Below are 22,622 nucleotides of genomic sequence, written 5' to 3'. Positions count from 1 at the left end.
AGCACCGCCGGTAAATAGCATGTTAGCATCGATTAGCGTAGCATGTTAGCATCTATTAGCTGGCAGTCAACATCAACAAAACTCACCTTTGTGATTTCGTTGAATTTATCGTTGCAAATGCATCTGCAGGTTATCCATACATCTCTGTGCCATGTCTGCCTTAGCATTGCCGGTCAAATGTGGAGACACTCTGGCACATTCAATGGGGGTCTGGCGGCAGACACTTTGGCATCTTGGGGCCAGTGGTGCAACTTGAATCCCTCCCTGTTAGTGTTGTTACACCCTCCGACAACACACCCACGAGGCATGATGTCTCCAAGGTTCCAAAAAATAGTAGAAAAAATGGAAAATAACAGAGCTGAGACCCGGTGTTTGTAATGTGTTGAAAATGAAAATGGTGGGTGTGTTACCTCGGCGACGTCACATTCTGACGTCATCGCCTCCAGCTCGATAAACAGAAAGGCGTTTAATTTGCCAAAATTCACCCATTTAGAGTTCGGAAATCGGTAAAAAAAATAGATGGTCTTTTTTCTGCACCATCAAGGTATATATTGACGCTTACATAGGTCTGCTGATAATGTTCCCCTTTAAGATGTAGTTGAACCAAACAAAAACCAGCACGTTACTAAGTATGTGTCCTTTGCACTAAATTAGTCCAATTTCTCACATTGTCAGGTTCTAAATAAGCCTCCTATAACCCATGGAAACAGTCAGTCTAAAAAAAAAAATCGGACTAAAACACCTGGATCATGCGATCAAAGACCAGATCTCCCGAGGGGGTGGGTGGGTGCCACCGTAGGGGACCCTTCGTATCGCGCATGCGCCAGAGTTTCAACGCGCAGGATACAACCCGGAAGCATTATCTTAGATTAAAAACGTAGCAACAATTGGAATCAAGTGTCTATTTCAAAGTGCATCGATGGGAGGGAAAAAAAGGAAATGGAGATACCTTTCAGGAGGTAGTTCAGGAAATGTAAAATGCTGGCTTAATTGGGACCCCTGGACAAAATAGGGATTAGAGAAAAGAGAATGGATCAGGTGTGTTCTAGGGCAGTGGTTCTCAACCTTTTTTCAGTGATGTACCCCCTGTGAACATGTTTTTAATTCAAGTGCCCCCTAATCCAGGGGTAGGGAACCTATGGCTCTAGAGCCAGATGTGGCTCTTTTGATGACTGCATCTGGCTCTCAGATAAATCTTAGCTGACATTGCTTAACACGATAAGTAATTGATCATTACACTCAATATATAAATAACGTTCAAAATATTAAACATTCTCATGCATTTTAATCCATTCATCCGTTTTCTACCGCACCTGTTCAAGAAGTTGCATTAATTGTAGAATTATTTTATTTATTACTGGTTTACTATTTAATATTACTATTTATTACTAGCTTCAGAATAACAATGTTATTAAAAAGAATAAGTGACTTATTATACTCTAAAAATGTTGGTCTTACTTAAAATGCACGCATTTAGTTGTATTCAGTGTTAAAAAATATTATATGGTTCTCACGGAAATACATTTTAAAAATTTGACTTTCATGGCGCTCTCAGCCAAAAAGGTTCCTGACCCCTGCCCTAATCAGAGAAAAGCATTTTTGGTTGAAAAAAAGAGATAAAGAAGTAAAATACAGCACTATGTCATCACTTTCTGATTTATTAAATTGTATAAAAGTGCAAAATATTGCTCATTTGTAGTGGTCTTTCTTGAACTATTTGGAAAAAAAGGTATAAAAATAACTAAAAACTTGTTGACAAATAAACAAGGGATTCAATTAAAAACTTCTACACATAGAAGTAATCATCAACTTAAAGTGTCCTCTTTGGGGATTGTAATAGAGATCCATCTGGATTCATCAACTTCATTCTAAATATTTCTCCCCAAAAAAAGAAATCTTTAACATCAATATTTATGGAACATGTCAATCAATCAATCAATCAATCAATCAATCAATCAATGTTTATTTATATAGCCCCAAATCACAAATGTCTCAAAGGACTGCACAAATCATTACGACTGCAACATCCTCGGAAGAACCCACAAAAGGGCAAGGAAAACTCACACCCAGTGGGCAGGGAGAATTCACATCCAGTGGGACGCCAGTGACAATGCTGACTATGAGAAACCTTGGAGAGGACCTCAGATGTGGGCAACCCCCCCTCTCTAGGGGACCGAAAGCAATGGATGTCGAGCGGGTCTAACATGATACTGTGAAAGTTCAATCCATAGTGGCTCCAACACAGCAGCGAGAGTTCAGTTCAAGCGGATCCAAGACAGCAGCGAGAGTCCCGTTCACAGGAAACCATCTCAAGCGGATCAGCAGCGTAGAGATGTCCCCAACCGATACAGGCGAGCGGTCCATCCTGGGTCCCGACGAGCGGTCCATCCTGGGTCTCGACTCTGGACAGCCGGTACTTCATCCATGGTCATCGGACCGGACCCCCTCCACAAGGGAGGGGGGGACATAGGAGAAAGAAAAGAAGCGGCAGATCAACTGGTCCACAAAAAATCTTACCCACCACGCACTCTGATAGTTTATATATCAATGATGAAATATTAACATTGCAACACATGCCAATACGGCCGCTTTAGTTTACTAAATTGCGATTTTAAATTTCCCGCGAAGTATCCTGTTGAAAACGTCGCGGAATGATGCGAGCTTGTGACGTTATTGGTTGGAGCGGACATTTTATCCCAGCACCACTCACGGCTAAAAGTCGTCTGCTTTAATCGCATAATTACACAGTATTTTGGACATCTGTGTTGCTGAATCTTTTGCAATTTGTTCAATTACTAATGGAGACGTCAAAGAAGAATGCTGTTGGTGGAAAGCGGTGGATTGCAGCTGCCTTGAGCAACACTAACACAGCCGGTGTTCCTTTGTTTGTTTTGAAGCTTTAATATGGAACAGAGCGGTCAAGCGAACATGTTTCTCCACCACATGTCAACCGACAGGTTTCGGTGAGAAAATTATGGTAATAAGTCGGCTCTTACCATAAACATGAGCGGAGCTTGTGTTGTTCTTCCTGCAGCTGTCAAAGAGGCAGCTGCGACTTTCTTAGCTCCTCCATGGCTTCCATCAGAGACACTGGCGGTCACCACACTCCTCCAACTTTCAGGTATGACTATTTAATCTCACTAAAACACTAGTAACACAATAAGCCCAAAGAGGTGCTCTTCCCAAAAGTGATGTTTTGAAAAAGACTGTAATGTATCAGGCAATCACTTACTGGAATAGACTTCCACAATATCTGCTATCAATCACCAGCATAGTGGGCTTTAAGAATAAACTAAAAGGAGAAGTATTGCGTAAAGAGATTATTCTAGATTGTACCAAATGTCATGACTGTTTTTATTGACTATTGAGTATTTTATTGATTATGGGATAAGCAGCAGAAAACGAATGGATGATACTTTTTCGTCACTTATTGTTTGTCTTTGGTACACTAATGTGTATATTTTAGGCCATTGGTTCTTTGTTTTATTTTTGCAAAAATGTATACAGTATATCTATTTGTATATTTCTATTTTTATCTTTGGTATGAAAATTATTATGTAACAAAATGTATTAGTATTTTTTGGTTCTTTGTTGTTGCTATTTTTGTATAATGACAATTTATTATTGGATCATGTTGTACTGCATTTTAATCGTTTGTTCTGTGGTTGTGTGATGTTTTTTGCCTGGACCCCAAGAAGAATCGTCTCCACTGCGGTGTAGACTAATGGGGATCCTTAATAAACTAAACTAAGCAGATAAGGGATTTTCCAGAATTATCCTAGTAGATGTGTCTAATAACATCTGAATCACTCCCACTGCCCTCGCCTTTTTTTTTTTCTAGTGCTTCACTTTAGCTTTCCTCATCCACGAATCTTTCATCCTTGCTCAAATTAATGGGGAAATTGTTGCTTTCTCGGTCCAAATCGCTCTAGCTGCTGGTGGCCATGATTGTAAACAATGTTCAGATGTGAGGAGCTCTACAACCCGTGACGTCACGCGCACGTCGTCTGCTACTTCCGGTACAGGCAAGGCTTTTTTATTAGCGACCAAAAGTTGCGACCTTTATCGTGGATGTTCTCTATTAAATCCTTTCAGCAAAAATATGGCAATATCGCGAAATGATCAAGTATGACACATAGAATGGACCTGCTATCCCCGTTTGAATGAGAACATCTCATTTCAGTAGGCCTTTAAGCAAGACACTTGCTCCTGATGAGTCGTGGTCGCCATCAGTGTGTGAATGGGTGAATGTGGAAAAAGTGTCAAAGCGCTTTGAGTACCTTGAAGGTAGAAAAGCGCGATAAAAGTATAACCCATTTACCATTTAGGAACAATCTAGAACAGGCATGGGCAATTAATTTGACTCGGGGGCCACATTTAGAGAAAAAAATATCTATTTTTAGGGACATTATTACAAAACCTCACAATAATATCTGATTGAATGCTAAAAACGTTATGACACGTTACATTTTTCTATGAAGGATAAAACACTGAATATTGACAAAAAATAAATGTCACACCCCCTTTCCATCGACATATTTTGCAATCAAGAGAAACGCAACAAACAGTGAAATAAGAACATGAAGGGTACAAAATAAACCCACCTACAATCTGATACATCTGATATATCACTAAACCTTAAAACTTTGTTGTGAAAATCTCCTCCCGCGTCTGTGGAAACGCTTCCCGCCCACACTGCTTGGTGCCTTGTCTGAGCTGCTGTGCCGTAGAATACCATAGTTACTAATTAGATGACCATCCATCCATTCATCCATTTTCTTCCGCTTATCCGAGGTGGTGTTGCGGGGGCAGCAGCCTAAGCAGAGAAGCCCTGACTTCCTTCTCCCCAGCCATTTCGTCCAGATCCCAAGGCGTTCTCAGGCCAGCCGGGAGAGATAGTCTTCCCAACGTGTCCTGGGTCTTCCCCGTAGCCTTGGACGTGCCCTAAACACCTCTTTAGGGAGGCGTTCGGGTGGTAGTAACTAATTAGATGACCATAGTAACTAATTAGATGACCATAGTAACTAATTAGATGACCATAGTAACTAATTATATGACCATTGTAACTAATTAGATGACCATAGTAACTAATTAGATGACCATAGTAACTAATTATATGACCATTGTAACTAATTAGATGACCATAGTAACTAATTAGATGACCATAGTAACTAATTATATGACCATTGTAACTAATTAGATGACCATTGTAACTAATTAGATGACCATAGTAACTAATTAGATGACCATAGTAACTAATTATATGACCATTGTAACTAATTAGATGACCATAGTAACTAATTAGAAGACCATAGTAACTAAATAGATGAGCATAGTAACTAATTAGAAGACCATAGTAACTAATTAGATGAGCATAGTAACTGGTATATCAACCAAAAGCGCAGATTCCAACCATTGAAATACTTTGTATAGTTGAAGACTAACGGTCATTAAATAAATTGTGTATATATATATATATATATATATATATATATATACATGTGTATATATATATATATATATATGTATGTGTATATATATATATATATATATATATATATATATATATATATATATATGTATATATATATATATATATATACACATATATATATATATATATATATGTGTATATACACATATATATATGTGTATATATATATATATGTGTATATATATATATATATATATATATATATAAGTGTACAAATGTATATATTTGATTTAAATGTTAAACTGTGTATATGAGACATGTGCTACATATATGTTGCTTATATATTGTTCAAATAAAAAAAAGTAATACAAGTGAAGCATGTTTTAGATTTTATATATTTTGAACCTTGTTCTTGTTGTGATGGGGTAGGTTTATATAAGCGTTGCTTCAACCTACACCCTTTTGGCTCAATCATTGCTGAAATGAGTGTTTTTATTTATCTTTTTTTGTTGTTGTTTTTTGTTTTATGTGAAGATTGCTGAAATATATAAATAAATAAATAAAGTAGAAAACGTGAGTGAACATCATAATGGCAGCTACACTTTCCATCTTAAAGATCTAAAAAAATTATTTGGGAATGTCCGGTGGACCAGATTGAAAATCTTAACGGGCCGCATGTGGCCCCCGGGCCTTAATCTGCCCAGGTCTGATCTAGAATCATCTCTTTCTGCAATACTTCTCTTCTTAGACTATTCTTATTGTTCTAGATGTATTTTCTATTTTTTATGCTTTTGTTTTAACTTAAAAAACACTAAAAATGTTCAAATACCGCAGCACAAGTGTCGTAAAAACAAAAGAGCGAAAGAACCGACGTTAACTGCGCGCATGCGCAAAACCAACCGTATTTCCGGTAGTGAAAAGCCAGGTGGCGCGCAAGATGGCGGACTGAGTGGCGGTGGCTGCCCCCCGTCTCTAAATGACGATACGACGGCGGTGTAGATTTACAACACTTATTGAAGCAAACACCCCAAAGAGTCGTCTTTTTTTTGAAGTCTTCGAAACGGAAGTTGAGCGATTGAAGACGTGATAGAAGATGGACGACTACTGCTATGCTAAGATGGCGACGTCATGTCAAAGAGAACATTCCAGCAAATCACCAACGGAGATCAAGACCAAAGATGAAGGTGAGTGAGTTGAAATCTCATAATCTGAAGGCTATCATAAGCCCTGAAAAGAGTGCCGATGAGAAATGAGCCGACTATGTTGGAGAATGTAAACAAAGAGCCGCCATGTTTGTTAGCTTGAAGAAGGCAGTGTGGAGTCCGAGCAAATGTCTCAACATTGATAGCATTAATGAAAATAACTGAGGAAATGACCAATGCAATACATGGTAAAGAATGTGCGGCCGCGGTATTCATGGACTTAACAAAAGCATTTCACACAATTAATCATCCAGCCTATGGGCAGCACGGTGGAAGAGGGGTTAGCGCGGGGGTCTGGAACCTTTTTGGGTGAGAGAGCCATGAAAGCCATCCATCCATCCATTTCCTACCGCTTATTCCCTTTCGGGGTTGCGGAGGGCGCTGGCGCCTATCTCAGCTACAATCGGGCGGAAGGCAGGGTACACCCTGGACAAGTCGCGGCCTCATCGCAGGGCCAACACAGATAGACAGACAACACTCACATTCACATTCACACACTAGGGACCATTTAGTGTTGCCAATCAACCTATCCCCAGGTGCATGTCTTTGGAGGTGGGAGGGGCCTATCCCCAGGTGCATGTCTTTGGAAGCGGGAGGAAGCCGGAGTACCCGGAGGGAACCCACGCATTCACGGGGAGAACATGCAAACTCTACACAGAAAGATCCCGAGCCTGGATTTGAACCCAGGACTGCAGGAACTTCGTATTGTGAGGCAGACGCACTAACCCCTCTGCCACCGTGAAGCCCCCCCATGAAAGCCAAATATTTCAAAATGTATTTCCGTGAGAGCCATATCCGATTTTTTAACAGTGAATACAACTAAATACGTGCATTTTTAAGTAAGACCAACATTTTTAGAGTATAATAAGTCTCTTATTCTTTTTAATAACATTGTTATCCTGAAGCTAACCAATCATAAATAAAATGTCATGTCTGTTGATCATGTTTTTGTTCGGCCATGTGCTGTTTGTCCTTTGGACTTTTTAAGTTCCTGTTTTTTCCACTCCCTTGTCTGGTTTCCTTGGTTACTCGTTTTGTCCACCTGTCTCTGGTGGACAAAATGCCCGCTCACCTGCTTCCCGAGCACTAATCAGAGGCAGTATTTAAGCTCGTCTTTGCCAGTCAGTCGCCCTGTGCTGACTTGTTTCATGCCTTGCCATAGTTTCGTGCTTCATGCCATGCCAAGTAAGTTTGGTTTGATTTATGTTCTTAGTATGTTTATGCGTTAGCTTTGTTCCTTAGCCCAAGTTGTGCCTCCGCTAGTTAAAATGAAATCATGTTTTTACCTAAATGCCATGTCCCGAGTAGTCCGTCTGGCTTCCTGGGAGAACGACCCCGCAGCAAGCTGCGACCCCCCCCATCGTGACATAAAATACTTCTTACCATTAATGCCACTTCTTGAACAGGTGTGGTAGAAAACGGATGGATGGATTTAAATGCATGAGAAGGTTTTATATTTTGAACATTATTTTTAGCACTGTGAATTCCAGCGGAATTATTCATAATTATCGTGTTAAGCAATGTCAGCTAAGATGTATCTGAGAGCCGGATGCAGTCATCAAAAGAGCCACATCTGGCTCAAGAGCCATAGGTTCCCTACCCCTGGGTTAGCGCATCTGCCTCACAATACGAAGGTCCTGAGTAGTCCTGGGTTCAATCCCGTGCTAGGGATCTTTCTGTGTGGAGTTTGCATGTTCTCACCGTGGCTGCGTGGGTTCCCTCCGGGTACTCCAGCTTCCTCCCACTTCCAAAGACATGAACCTGGGGATAGGCCCCTCCCACCACCAAAGACATGAACCTGGGGATAGGCCCCTCCCACCACCAAAGACATGCACCTGGGGATAGGCCCCTCCCACCTCCAAAGACATGCACCTGGGGATAGGCCCCTCCCACCTCCAAAGACATGCACCTGGGGATAGGTTGATTGGCAACACTAAATGGTCCTTAGTGTGTGAATGTTGTCTATCTGTGTTGGCCCTGCAATGAGGTGGCAACTTGTCCAGGGTGTAAACCGTCTTCCGCCCCAATGTAGCTGAGATAGGCTCCAGCATCAAAAAGGGACAAGCGGTAGAAAATGGATGGATGGATGGTAACAGTAGAAAAGTGCATCATACACGAATACAAATAGAGTAGACATTAAAAGGGTAAAATAAACTAGATTTTTAGGAGTATTAATAGATGATAAAATGAACTGGAAATCTCATATACAAAATATACAACATAAAGTAGCAACAAACACGTCAATAATGAATAAAGCAAAATACGACCTGGGCCAAAAATCCCTTCATATTCCTGAGTTATTGTGCAGAAATATGGGGAAATAACTCCAAATGTGCGCTACATTTTTTAACAGTGTTGCAAACAAGATCAATCAAACTGATTTATAATGTTGGATATAGAGAACATACAAACCCTTTATTTATTGAGTCAAACATAATAAAATTTGGTGATTTGGTAAAATTGCAAACAGCTAAAATGATGTACAAAGCAAACTATAACCTGCTACCAGAGAATGTACAACAATGCTTCCCAACTAAAGAGCAGAAATATAACCTTAGAGGAAAATCTAATTTTAAACATTTGTATGCACATACAACACTTAGAACCTTTAGTACAGGGGTCACCAACCTTTTTGAAACCTAGAGTTACTTCTTGGGTACTGATTAATGCAAAGGGCTACCAGTTTGATACACACTTAAATAAATTGCCAGAAATAGCCACTATGCTCAGTTTACCTTTAAATATACGTTATTATTAATAAAGCTAGCTAATTCGAATCTTTTTCAAAAAATAAAAAACATTTTTTTACGGAACATCATTAGTACTTTTTCCTGATTAAGATTAATTTTAGAATTTTGATGACATGTTTTAAATAGGTTAAAATCCAAACTGCACTTTGTTAGAATATATAACTAATTGGACCAAGCTATATTACATATATACAAAGACAAATCATTATTTCTTCTAGATTTTCCAGAACTAGAATTTTAAAAGAAATTCAAAAAACTTTGAAATAAGATTTGAATTTGATTTCTACAGATTTTCTAGATTTGCCATAATATTTTTTTTGAATTTTAATCATCATAAGTTTGAAGAAATATTTCACAAATATTCTTCATTGAAAAAACAGAAGCTAAAATGAGGAATTAAATTAAAATTAATTTATTATTCTTTACTATAAAAAAAATTTTTGAACATTGATTTAAATTGTCAGGAAAGAAGAGGAAGGAATTTAAAAGGTAAATGTGTTTAAAAATTATTTTTAAGGTTGTATTTTTTCTGTAAAATTGTCTTTCTGAAAGTTATAAGAAGCGAAGTAAAAAAAAAAAAATAATTTATTCAAACAAGTGAAGACCAAATCTTTCAAATATTTTCTTGGATTTTCAAATTCTATTTGAGTTTTGTCCCTCTTAGAATTAAAAATGTCGAGCAAAGCGAGACCATCTTGCTAGTAAATAAATACAATTTAAAAATAGAGGCAGCTCACTGGTAAGTGCTGCTATTTGAGCTATTTTTAGAACATGCCAGCAGGCGACTCATCTGGTCCTTATGGGCGACCTGGTGCCCGCGGGCACCACGCGGTGTTGGTGACCCCTTCTTTAGTATATATGTATATGGAATTAAATTATGGGATAGATTAGGTAAAGAATTTAAACAACGTACTGATATGATCCACTTTAAGAGGTTGTTCAAATGAATATTGCTTACAAAGTACAAAGAAGAAGAACTATGAGAAATACTTTCCAACTTATTAAAAATAAGATATTCTTCATCTCAGTATGTTAATAATGACTGACTTAACTAATTACATATTACAAAACTGTTGTGTTACTCATTCACAGATGTCATTTTACAGTCTCAGTTGTTTTACCTCGACATAAACAATGATTCCGATAAACATTCGTTTGGTTTTTGTGTGCTAATGAGCGCTAACTTTACACGATTTTAGTTTAACCATTAGTTCGAGTGAAGCAGGCGTCGTTACCTTTAAATAAATACAAAAAACAGCGATAAAGGGACAATAGGAGTGCTTTTTTATCTGCAACGGGATGGACACGTACGGACAATTGGCCGTGAAAATGTCCCTGGCGGACGTGGAGGACATGGAAGTGACCAACATGAGCGACATCGACAAGGCCAACCCTCACGGCTGCGACAACGGCGCTCTGACGGACAGGTTCGGGGTTCTGATCCAGGGACTTCTGTCCGTCGTCGCCTTCAGCACGCTGATTCCGGGAGCCCGTGGGGATCCGGCGACCTTGGAGGATCTGGTTTTACGACACATCCAAGCAGGCCATCGGTGCTCTCTTCATCCACTTCGCCAACGTCTTTCTGTCCACGCTCACCAAGGAGGACCCGTGCTCGCTCTACCTGATGAACTTCCTGCTGGACGCCACAGTAGGGATGCTGGTCATCTGGCTGGCGGTTAAAGTGGTGTCCAAAGTGGTGGAGCACAAGCAGTGGACGCCGCTCGCCTTTGGAGAGTACGGTGACCTCCCCCCCCCCCAGGCGGCGGCGTGTCTGGGTCAGTGTGGCGTCTACCTGCTCATCATGGTGCTGGAGAAAGGCGGCATCTGGTCCAAACTCCAGGCGCTTCTGCTGGGCTACATCGCCGACCCTCAGCTGGAGTTGGTGCTGGTCATGCTCCTCGTGCCCTTCATCGTCAACTCCATCATGTTCTGGGTGGTGGACAGCCTGACCATGAGGAAGAACAGGAGCGTGGACGACTCGTGCGACAGTTCGCTGAAGGCCGACCCGCTGCCCTGGGCCGTGGACGACGAGTCCCGGGTTCTCCTCACAGTGGACACGGACACCGACGAGGCCTCGGGAGGTGAAGATGACGAGCCTGGTGAGTGCAGTACTCCGGAGCGACGCTGAGGCCCAGCTGGGTCGTGGTTTGAAGCTCTGAACACACACACACACACAACAAAAAAATCTTACACACACGGTTACCTGGACAAATGAAATGTGCGAGCACCTTGGGCAGTGCGGTTTGGTTGGAGGAACATCCGTGCCAGCAACTTGAGGGTTCCAGGTTCGATCCCCGCCTCCGCCATCCTAGTCACTGCCGTCGTGTCCTTGGGTAAGACCACCTGCTCCCAGTGCCACCCACACTGGTTCAAATGCACCTTAGATGATGGGTTTCACTACGTAAAGCGCTTTGAGTCACTAGAGAAAAGCGCTACATAAATATAATTCACTTCAATTCACTTACTATAAAAAGGTCAGTAAACGCATCTATATATTTGTTGACGCTCTGAAATGGGAAAGAGGTAGGATTAAATAAGCTTTGAAAGTTCTTCCTACTCCTTTTCGGACATCATTTAAAAAGAAATGATATGAAATTGTGTGATGTGTTCTCCTGTAAGTGTGTTCATGTTCAAAATAAACTAAAAGTAAGAAATAAAGTTCACATCAGAGGAGATGAAAGAATGCAAAAGTCAAATGAAGAAAGTGGAAGAGCAAAATACAAAATGTTGTGGAAGAGTAAGAGATGTGCAGTGTGTGAAGAGAAGACTGGACCACATGTCTACATCAACCTGCAGAGAACTGCAGCTCATAAACAACAAGAATCATTTCATTACTGGCAACTTTTCATTATTGGGAAGTTCTCCACAAGTGTCACAGTTCATAAAGTCAATGAAAGTTACCAAAGGAAATTTAAATGATTAGAATGTTCCTTTCTACAAAACAAAACATATTTTTGGCTCAATGAATGAACTTAAAATATGTATTGCAAAAAAAAAAACACTTTCCTTAAATTGCGAAAAGTCAAAATGTCATTTAAATTTCATCCCGGAACTGCGATGAGGTGGCGACTTGTCCAGGGTGTACCTAATCTTCCGCCCGAATGCAGCTGAGATAAGCTCCAGCAACCTCCGCGACCCCGAAAGGCACAAGCGGTAGAAAATAGATGGATGGAGGGATTTCTACTAGAAACTCATCCTTTAAATGTGGACACTTCTTCCTTAATACCTTAAAGGGGAACATTATCAGCAGACCTATGTAAGCGTCAATATATACCTTGATGGTGCAGAAAAAAGACCATACGTTTTTTTAACCGATTTCCGGACTCTAAATGGGTGAATTTTGGCGAATTAAACGCCTTTCTGTTTATTGCGCTGGAGGCGATGACGTCAGAATGTGACGTCACCGAGGTAACACACCCACCATTTTCATTTTCAACACATTACAAACACCGGGTCTTAGCTCTGTTATTTTCCGTTTTTTCGACTATTTTTTGGAACCTTGGAGACATCATGCCTCGACGGTGTGTTGTCGGAGGGTGTAACAACACTAACAGGGAGGGATTCAAGTTGCACCACTGGCCCCAAGATGCCAAAGTGTCTGCCGCCAGACCCCCTTTGAATGTGCCAGAGTGTCTCCACATTTGACCGGCGATGCTAAGACAGACATGGCACAGAGATGTATGGATAACCTGCAGATGCATTTGCAACGATAGTCAACGAAATCACAAAGGTGAGTTTTGTTGATGTTGACTGCCAGCTAATCGATGCTAACATGCTACGCTAATCGATGCTAACATGCTATTTACCGGCGGTCCTAAAGCAGACATGGCACAGAGATGTATGGATAACCTGCAGATGCATTTGCAACTATATTACGTTTCCTTCCACCAACATTTAATGCGAAACAAACACTTACCAATCGACGGATTTAAGTTGCTCCAGTGTCAAAAGATGCGAAAGTCCTGATCGTTTGGTCCGCACATTTTACCGGCGATGCTAACGCAGCTATTCGGCCATGCTATGGCTATGAATAGCGTCAATAGCTATTCGCTCAATAGCTTCAGTTTCTTCTTCAATACTTTCATACTCCAACCATCTGTTTCAATACATGCGTGATCTGTTGAATCGCTTAAGTCGCTGAAATCCGAGTTTGAATCCGAGCTAATGTCACTATATCTTGCTGTGGTATTCCCATTGTTTGTTTACATTGGCAGCACTGGCAGAGAGCGAAAATAAGGCACTTTAAAGCTTTATTTAGGGATATTCCGAGACCGGTAAAATTTTGAAAAAACTTCAAAAAATTCAACAAGCCACTGGGAACTGATTTTTATTGTTTTTAACCGTTTTGAAATTGTGATAATGTTCCCCTTTAAGACTAATTATAGGCAGTACCTTGGTTTTTGCCAGCACTTTGAAGAGTGCTGCTTCTGAAACCCACGCCAGTATACATGGCTTTTCCAATTAACCACTTTGAATGACGGGCTCAGTGGCTACTATTCATGGCAACGGAGGAGCCAATGAAAGGGTAAGTAAAGACAGTTTACTCTCGAGTAATCTTCATATTGTTGTTACTCGGCCAGTGTTTGTCGGTCTGATGGACCCCTTGCATTTTGTGGCTTTTAATGCCTCGCCATCAAACATTTTTGTGCTAAAATACTGAACAGATGTTTATTGGGATAAGGTAACCATCTGTTCAGTATTAAAAGCCACAAAACGCAAGGTGTCCCTCAGACCCACAAACGCTGGCTGTGTAACAACAATATGAACTTTGCACGGAAAATTTATCTGCCAGTTTCTGCATCCCACAGGGATTCTTCTTTTGTGTTTTTGCACCTGCGGTTCCCACACAAGGTTGCAACATTGTTTGTCAACATTGTCTGCTCTCATTTTCTCGCACATTTGACCCTCTGATGTTCTGTGTGCCTACACTCTGTCCTCCTCCTGTCTAGGCCTGCTGTGTGTGTGTGTGTATTGGGTAGGGGGTGGGATTGGTACACACAACATCAATTCCCACACTTCTATTAGTCCCGGGTCCAGTAGACCGGTACATCTTATATGTAATTGAAATGTGTAGGGGGGTGTATGGTGTGTGGTCATTAAATATGGATTCTGATATTTGTTCTTCACAGAAAATGAGCCAAAGTCAGTGAGTCTCAGTAGGGGCGGCATGGCGTTGTGGTTAGAGCGGCCGGCCAGAAACCCGAGGGTCGCAGGGCAGGACACTTCACCCTTTTTCCCCCCGGTGCCGCTCACACCGGTGAATGAATGATGAATGAATGATTGGTGGTGGTCGGAGGGGCCGTAGGCGCAAACTGGCAGCCACGCTTCCGTCAGTCTACCCCAGGGCATCTGTGGCTACTGATGTAGCTTACCACCACCAGGTGTGAATGAATGTTGAGTCCCACTTCTCTTTGAGCGCTTTGAGTGTTTAGAAAAGCGCAATATAAATCTAAGTTATTATTATTATAACATATAAGATGTCCGAGTCCACAAATTGATGTTCTGTGTAACGCACACGCACGCATACACACACACACACACTTCAGGCCTAGACAGGGGGATGACAGAGTGTAGGCACACAGAACATCAGAGGGTCAAATGTGCGAGAAAATGAGAGCAGACAGTGTTGACAAACAATGTTGCAACCTTGTGTGGGAACCGCAGGTGCAGAAACACAAAAAAAGAATCCCTGTGGGATGCAGAAACTGGCAGAGAAATGTTCCGTGCAACGTTCATATTGTTGTGACTCAGCCAGCGTTTGTGGGTCTGATGGACCCGTTGGATTTTGTGGCTTTTAGTACCTCACAATCAAACACTTTTATGTTCAAATACTGTTTAACCTAATCCCAATGCACATCTGTTCAGTATTTGAACATAAAAGTGTGTGATTGTAAGGCATTAAATTACCTACTCAGACCTACTTGTCCAGAGTGTACCCCACCTTTCGCCCGATTGTAGCTGAGATAGGCTCCAGCGCCCCCGCGACCCCAAAAGGGAATAAGCTGTAGAAAATGGATGGATGGATGGATATGTTGAAAAGGATTTGCAAATCATTGTATTCTCTTTTTATTCAGTATTTACACAACGTGACAACTTCACTGATTTTGAGGTTTGTACAATACAATTTTGGACTACTTTGCTACTACAGAGAAATAAATAAAGATAAATTCCCAGGTGAAACAGTCTTGTGAGCCCATTCTAATTGACTAGATAGTAAAAATGTATGTAAAATATTCAAAAATTTCATTGCCAAATGCTAACAATTGTGTGTATACAGACAATTGTAAGCTTTTGACTATATAAACTGACCATATGCAGTCTAACATGGGCACCATTTTTTTTTATAATGGCAATAAAAAGCTGATATCCGTAGAAACACTAAAATAAAGAATTTGAATAGAAACTTAAGTCTTGATACAATACTGTAATATTGCGACATACAGTCACGGTCAAACGTTTACATACACTTGTAAAGAACATGATGTCATGGCTGTCTTGAGTTTCCAATCATTTCTACAACTCTTATTTTGTTGTGATGTAGTGATTGGAGCACAAACTTGTTGGTCACTAAAATAAAACATTCATGAAGTTTGGTTCTTTTAAAGGGGAACATTATCACAATTTCAAAAGGGTTAAAAGCAATAAAAATCAGTTCCCAGTGGCTTGTTGTATTTTTTGAAGTTTTTTTCAAAATTTTACCGGTCTCGGAATATCCCTAAATAAAGCTTTAAAGTGCTTGATTTTCGCTATTTGCGATGCCACTATCCATTTCCCTGTGACGTCACACAGTGCTGCCAATGTAAACAAACAATGGGAATACCACAGCAAGATGTAGCGACATTAGCTCGGATTCAAACTCGGATTTCAGCGACTTAAGCGATTCAACAGATTACGCATGTATTGGAACAGATGGTTGGCGTATGAAAATATTGAAGAAGAAACTGAAGCTATTGAGCGAATAGCTATTGACGCTATTCATAGCCATAGCATGGCCGAATAGCTGCGTTAGCATCGCCGGTAAAATGTGCGGACCAAACGATCGGGACTTTGTTTTTTTTGCATTAAATGTGGGTGGAAGGAAACGTAATATAGTTGCAAATGCATCTGCAGGTTATCCATACATCTCTGTGCCATGTCTGCTTTAGTACCGCCGGTAAATAGCATGTTAGCATCGATTAGCGTAGCATGTTAGCATCGATTAGCTGGCAGTCAACATCAACAAAACTCACCTTTGTGATTTCGTTGACTATAGTTGCAAATGCATCTGCAGGTTATCCATACATCTCTGTGCCATGTCTGTCTTAGCATCGCCGGTCAAATGTGGAGACACTCTGGCACATTCAATGGGGGTCTGGCGGCAGACACTTTGGCATCTTCGGGCCAGTGGTGCAACTTGAATCCCTCCCTGTTAGTGTTGTTACACCCTCCGACAACACACCGACGAGGCATGATGTCTCCAAGGTTCCAAAAAATAGTCAAAAAAACGGAAAATAACAGAGCTGAGACCCGGTGTTTGTAATGTTTTGAAAATGAAAATGGTGGGTGTGTTACCTCGGCGACGTCACATTCTGACGTCATCGCCTCCAGCGCGATAAACAGAAAGGTGTTTATTTCGCCAAAATTCACCCATTTAGAGTTCGGAAATCGGTTAAAAAAATAGATTTTCTTTTTTCTGCACCATCAAGGTATATATTGATGCTTACATAGGTCTGCTGATAATGTTCCCCTTTAAGAATTTATTATGGCTCTACTGAAAATGTGCTGGGTCAACAGTATACATACAGCAATGTTAATATTTGCTTACATGTCCCTTGGCAAGTTTCACGTCAATAAGGCGCTTTTGGTATCCATCCACAAGCTTCTGCTTACATTTTTGACCACAAAATTGCTGCAGTTCAGCTAAATGTGTCTGTTTTCAGACATGGACTTGTTTCTTCAGCATTGTTCACACCTTTAAGTCAGGTCTTTGGGAAGGCCATTCTAAAACCTTCATTCTAGCCTGATTTAGCCATCTCTCTACCACTTTTGACGTGTGTTTGTGGTCATTCTCCTGTTGAAACACCCAACTGCGCCCAAGACCCAACCTCCAGGCTGATGGTTTTAGTTTGTCCTGAAAGATTTGGAGATAATCCTCCTTTTTCATTGTCCCATTTAGTCTCTGTAAAGCACCAGTTCCATTGGATCCCAGATCCCATTGGTGCTTTACAGAGAAGAAGAAGAATTTGGAGCTAGTTCTCCTTTTTCATTGTCCTATTTAATAAAGCACCAGTTCTGTTGGCAGAAAAACAGGCCTAGAACATAATACTACCACAACCATGCTTGACGCTGGGAATGGTGTTCCTGGGATTAAAGGCTTCACATTTTCTCCTCCAAACATATTGCTGGGTATTGTGGCCAAACAGCTCCATTTTTGTTTCATCTGACCACAGAAATGGAACAAAAATGGAGCTGTTTGGCCTTTAATCCCAGGAACACCATAACTACTGTCAATCATGGTGGTGGTAGTATTATGCTCTGGGCCTGTTTTGTGGCCAATGGAACTGGTGCTTTACAGAGACTAAATGGGACAATGAAAAAGGAGAACTAGCTCCAAATTCTTCAGGACAAGTTAAAATCTTCAGCCCAGGAGGTTGGGTCTTGGGTGCAGTTGGGTGTTCCAACAGGACAATGACCCCCAAACACATGTCAAAAGTGGTAAAGGAATGGCTAAATCAGGCTAGAATGAAGGTTTCAGAATGGTCTTCCCAAAGTCCTGGCTTAAAGGGGAACATTATCAGCAGACCTATGTAAGCGTCAATATATACCTTGATGGTGCAGAAAAAAGACCATCTATTTTTTTAACCGATTTCCAAACTCTAAATGAGTGAATTTTGGCGAATTAAAGGCCTTTCTGTTTATCGCTCTGGAGGCGATGACGTCAGAATGTGACGTCGCCGAGGTAACACACCCACCATTTTCATTATCAACACATTGTAAACACCGGGTCTCAGCTCTGTTATTTTGTTTTTTTTGACTATTTTTTGGAACCTTGGAGACATCATGCCTCGTCGGTGTGTTGTCGGAGAGTGTAACAACACTAACAGGGAGGGATTCAAGTTGCACCACTGGCCCGAAGATGCCAAAGTGTCTGCCGCCAGACCCCCATTGAATGTACCAAAGTGTCTCCACATTTGACCGGCGATGCTAAGACAGACATGGCACAGAGATGTATGGATAACCTGCAGATGCATTTGCAACGATAGTCAACTAAATCACAAAGGTGAGTTTGTTGATGTTGACTTATGTGCCAATCAGATATATTTGGTCGCGGCGTGACTGCTAGTTAATCGATGCTAACATGCTACGCTAATCGATGCTAACATGCTATTTACCGGCGGTGCTAAAGCAGACATGGCACAGAGATGTATGGATAACCTGCAAATGCATTTGCAACGATAGTCAACAAAATCACAAAGGTGAGTTTTGTTTATGTTGACTGCCAGCTAATTGATGCTAACATGCTATGCTAATCGATGCTAACATGCTATTTACCGGCGGTGCTAAAGCAGACATGGCACAGAGATGTATGGATAACCTGCAGATGCATTTGCAACTATATTACGTTTCCTTCCACCCACATTTAATGCGAAACAAACACTTACCAATCGACGGATTTAAGTTGCTCCAGTGTCACAAGATGCGAAAGTCCTGATCGTTTGGTCCGCACATTTTACCGGCGATGCTAACGCAGCTATTTGGCCATGCTATGGCTATGATTAGCGTCATTAGCTATTCGCTCAATAGTTTCAGTTTCTTCTTCAATATTTTCGTACTCCAACCATCTGTTTCAATACATGCGTAATCTGTTGAATCGCTTAAACTGCTGTAATCCGAGTCTGAAACCGAGCTAATGCCACTATATCTTGCTGTGGTATTCCCATTGTTTGTTTACATTGGCAGCACTGTGTGACGTCACAGGGAAATGGATAGTGGTTTCGGAGATAGCGAAAATAAGGCACTTTAAAGCTTTATTTAGGGATATTCCGAGACCGGTAAAATTTTGAAAAAAACATAAAAAAATACAACAAGCCACTGGGAACTGATTTTTATTGTTTTTAACCCTTTTGAAATTGTGATAATGTTCCCCTCTAAAGGGGTGGACAATGCTGAAGAAACAAGTACATGTCAGAAAACCAACACATTTAGCTGAACTGCAGCGATTTTGTCAAGAGGAGTGGTTAAAAAATTCAACCAGAAGCTTGTGGATGGCTACCAAAAGCGCCTTATTGCAGTGAAACTTGCCAAGGGACATGTAAGCAAATATTAACATTGCAGTACGTATACTTTAGCTCAGATTTTCAATAGAGCCATAATAAATTGATAAATGAAGCAAATTTTATGAATGTTTATTGTGACCAACAAGTATGTGCTCCAATCACTCTCACAAAAAAATAAGAGTTGTAGAAACGATTGGAAACTCAAGACATCCATGACATCATGTCATGGCCACGACTGTATACTGCGATACGCTACAAAATTCACAGGCATTTTTTTAATACAGCTTAAAATACAAGTCTATATGTACACTAGATGATAGTAATAATTCATTAGACAAACTGTATCAAAACAAGTAAGTAATTCAAATGATCTCCTGTATCTCCGTTCATTGCAGTTGTACAGAATGGATCAAATTTCTTTCCACTTAAATGTTAACAAAAAAAATCCTCTACTTCTTAACTGTTAACTTCTTAAAAATAAATCTGTTTATGGAAAAATCTGGTGATATGGCTTCATATGGATTTGTTTCCCCTCTACTGCTAGTTTGTAGTATCCTAATGTCAATCCAAACAAAGATATTTTAGATTCACTTGTCTGAGTTTAGTCCAAGTCATTTAAACATTGGGGGTCGGGAACCTTTTTGGCAGAGAGAGCCAAGAAGCCAAATATTTTAAAATGTATTTCCATAAGAGCCATTAATAATAATATTTTTTAACACTGAACACAACTAATCACATGCATTTTTAAATTAAAACCAACATTTCTAGGGTATAATAAGTCTGTTATTCTCTGTAATAACATTGTTATTCTGCCGCTAACTGTGGAGGGGGTGTGGCCTGTGGGCCTGCAGCGAAGAGGGGTGTGCCAGGAGAGGCCTCGAAATCAGCGACAGGTGCGTATTCGAAAGAGAAAAAGACAATTGCTGGAAAGCAACTGAGAGACTTATTGAAAAATAAAACAATATTGTAACCCTGAAACAGGCTCTCATGTCGGTGCTTGGTGGTCTGAAGAACCCCCAGGAGGGCAAGCCCCACACTAATCAATAATAAATAAATACATTTTTACCATTGACGCAACTTCTTGAACAGGAGCGGTGGAAAACGGATGGATGGATTAAAATGCACGAGAATGTTTTATATTTTGAACGTTACTTTTAACACTGTGATTACAAGTGGAATTATTCATTACTTATCGTGTTAAGCAATGTCAGCTCGGATTTATCTGAGAGCCAGATGCAGTCATCAAAAGAGCCACATCTGGCTCTAGAGCCATAGGTTCCCAACCCCTGCACTAAATGAATGTCCATGAAACACTACACACAAATGCAGTGCATAGAAGGAAGTGTGTAAAGTGCCTTTCTGTTGTTTGTATCCCACAGAAGTTCAGCAGCTGATTGGTCATCCACAAGAAGCTCCCCTTCAGTCAGGGGGGAGCTCCACTTTGAAGCAGGAGACTCCACAACGACCCTGCATTAAAAAGGAAGAGGAGGAACTCTGCATCACTCAGGAGGGAGAGTGTCTTCTAGGACGAGAGGAAGCTGATTACACCAAGTTTCCACCGAGTATTCTTTCTGTGAAGACTGAAGATGATGAAGAGAAACCACAAGTAGACAACCTCTTAGCTCCACTGTCAGATAGTGAGGCTGAAGACGAGGTTGAAGTAACTTTGAGCAGCGAAACAGACAGTGAAAGCGATACGAGGACTCACGCTGACAACAAACACTCTGAATGCTCTAAGAAGAAGAAAAACAAAAAATGTTTCAACTGCTCAGTTTGTGCCAAAAGCTTTCCTAAAAACAGCCAATTAACTTATCACATGAGAACGCACACAGGAGAAACACCATTTACTTGTCCATTTTGCCATAACAGCTTTTCTCAAAAGAGCAGTTGGACCCGTCACATGAAACTGCACACAGGTGAAAAACCATTTAATTGTTCCGTTTGCGGTAAAAGCTTTTCTCAAAAGAGCAATTGGGCTTCTCACAACAGAATGCACACAGGGGAAAAACCATATAATTGCGCGGTTTGTGGCAAAAGTGTTGCCAGGAAGAACCATTTGACCGAACACATGAGAGTACATACAGGAGAAAAACCATACAATTGTTTAGTTTGCGGTAAAAGGTTTTCTCTACAGGGCAGTTTGACTCAACACATGAGGACACACACAGGAGAAAAAAAATTTACTTGTTCAGTTTGTGGTAAAAGCTGCTCTCAAAGCACCCATTTGACTGGACACATGAGAATACACACGGGAGAAAAACCTTTTAATTGCTCAGTTTGCTGTAAAAGTTTTTCTCATAGCAGTGGTTTGAGTCAACACGTGAGAAGGCACACAGGGCGGAAAACATTTAACTGCTCAGTTTGTCATGAAAGATTTTTTTTCAAGGGCAAGTTCAAACAGCACATGAAAACACACGCTGGAGAAAAAAATAAACGTCAGCTCAGTTTGAATAAAAATTAAGTTGAAAAACAATTGTTCATATTTTTTCACTTAGGTCTAAGAAAGCACAATTGGAAGGTTCAATGTGCACAATTGAATCTCGAAGTTGTTCAGACTGTAACGTTTTTGTAAAAGTTTAGATTCGGCGATGATGTTTGTAATGGGGAAAGACTTTAATGTTTCTTGTTTTCATGTTTGTATTTAAGTGCTGCTATGGGTGTTAACTGTTAGCTAGCTTGCTTGTTTCTTAAAGTTAAAGTACCACTGATAATCACACACACACACATACTAGGTGTGGTGAAATTACCCTCTGCATTTGACCCATTCCCTATTCCACCTCCTGGGAGGTGAGGGGAGCAGTGAGCAGCAGCAGCGGCTGTGCTCTGGAATCATTTTGGTGCTTTAAAGGGGGACATTATCAGCAGACCTATGTAAGCGTCAATATATACCTTGATGGTGCAGAAAAAAGACCATCTATTTTTTTTAACCGATTTCCGAACTCTAAATGAGTGAATTTTGGTGGATTAAACGCCTTTCTGT

General features: G+C 40.7%; 2 protein-coding genes and 1 pseudogene across 2 annotated transcripts in view; all 3 read left to right on the top strand.

Moving 5' to 3' along the window:
* The window catches only part of LOC133553184 (zinc finger protein OZF-like), an 839,429-nt gene that overhangs the window by 761,092 nt on the left and 55,715 nt on the right, over positions 1-22,622 (top strand). The window lies entirely within an intron of this gene.
* On the top strand, positions 6,320-22,115 carry LOC133554680 (gastrula zinc finger protein XlCGF8.2DB-like). The gene is made up of 2 exons (XM_061903731.1): positions 6,320-6,618; positions 21,022-22,115. Exons 1-2 carry the CDS (start codon positions 6,528-6,530, stop codon positions 22,101-22,103), a joined length of 1,173 nt encoding a protein of 390 aa, XP_061759715.1. The 5' UTR covers positions 6,320-6,527; the 3' UTR covers positions 22,104-22,115.
* LOC133557565 (store-operated calcium entry regulator STIMATE-like) lies at positions 10,690-11,537 on the top strand (annotated as a pseudogene).

This window comes from Nerophis ophidion, linkage group LG01, assembly GCF_033978795.1.
Source record: "Nerophis ophidion isolate RoL-2023_Sa linkage group LG01, RoL_Noph_v1.0, whole genome shotgun sequence".
In the NCBI taxonomy this organism is placed as follows: domain Eukaryota; kingdom Metazoa; phylum Chordata; class Actinopteri; order Syngnathiformes; family Syngnathidae; genus Nerophis; species Nerophis ophidion.
This window is presented reverse-complemented; position numbering and strand designations above follow the sequence as displayed.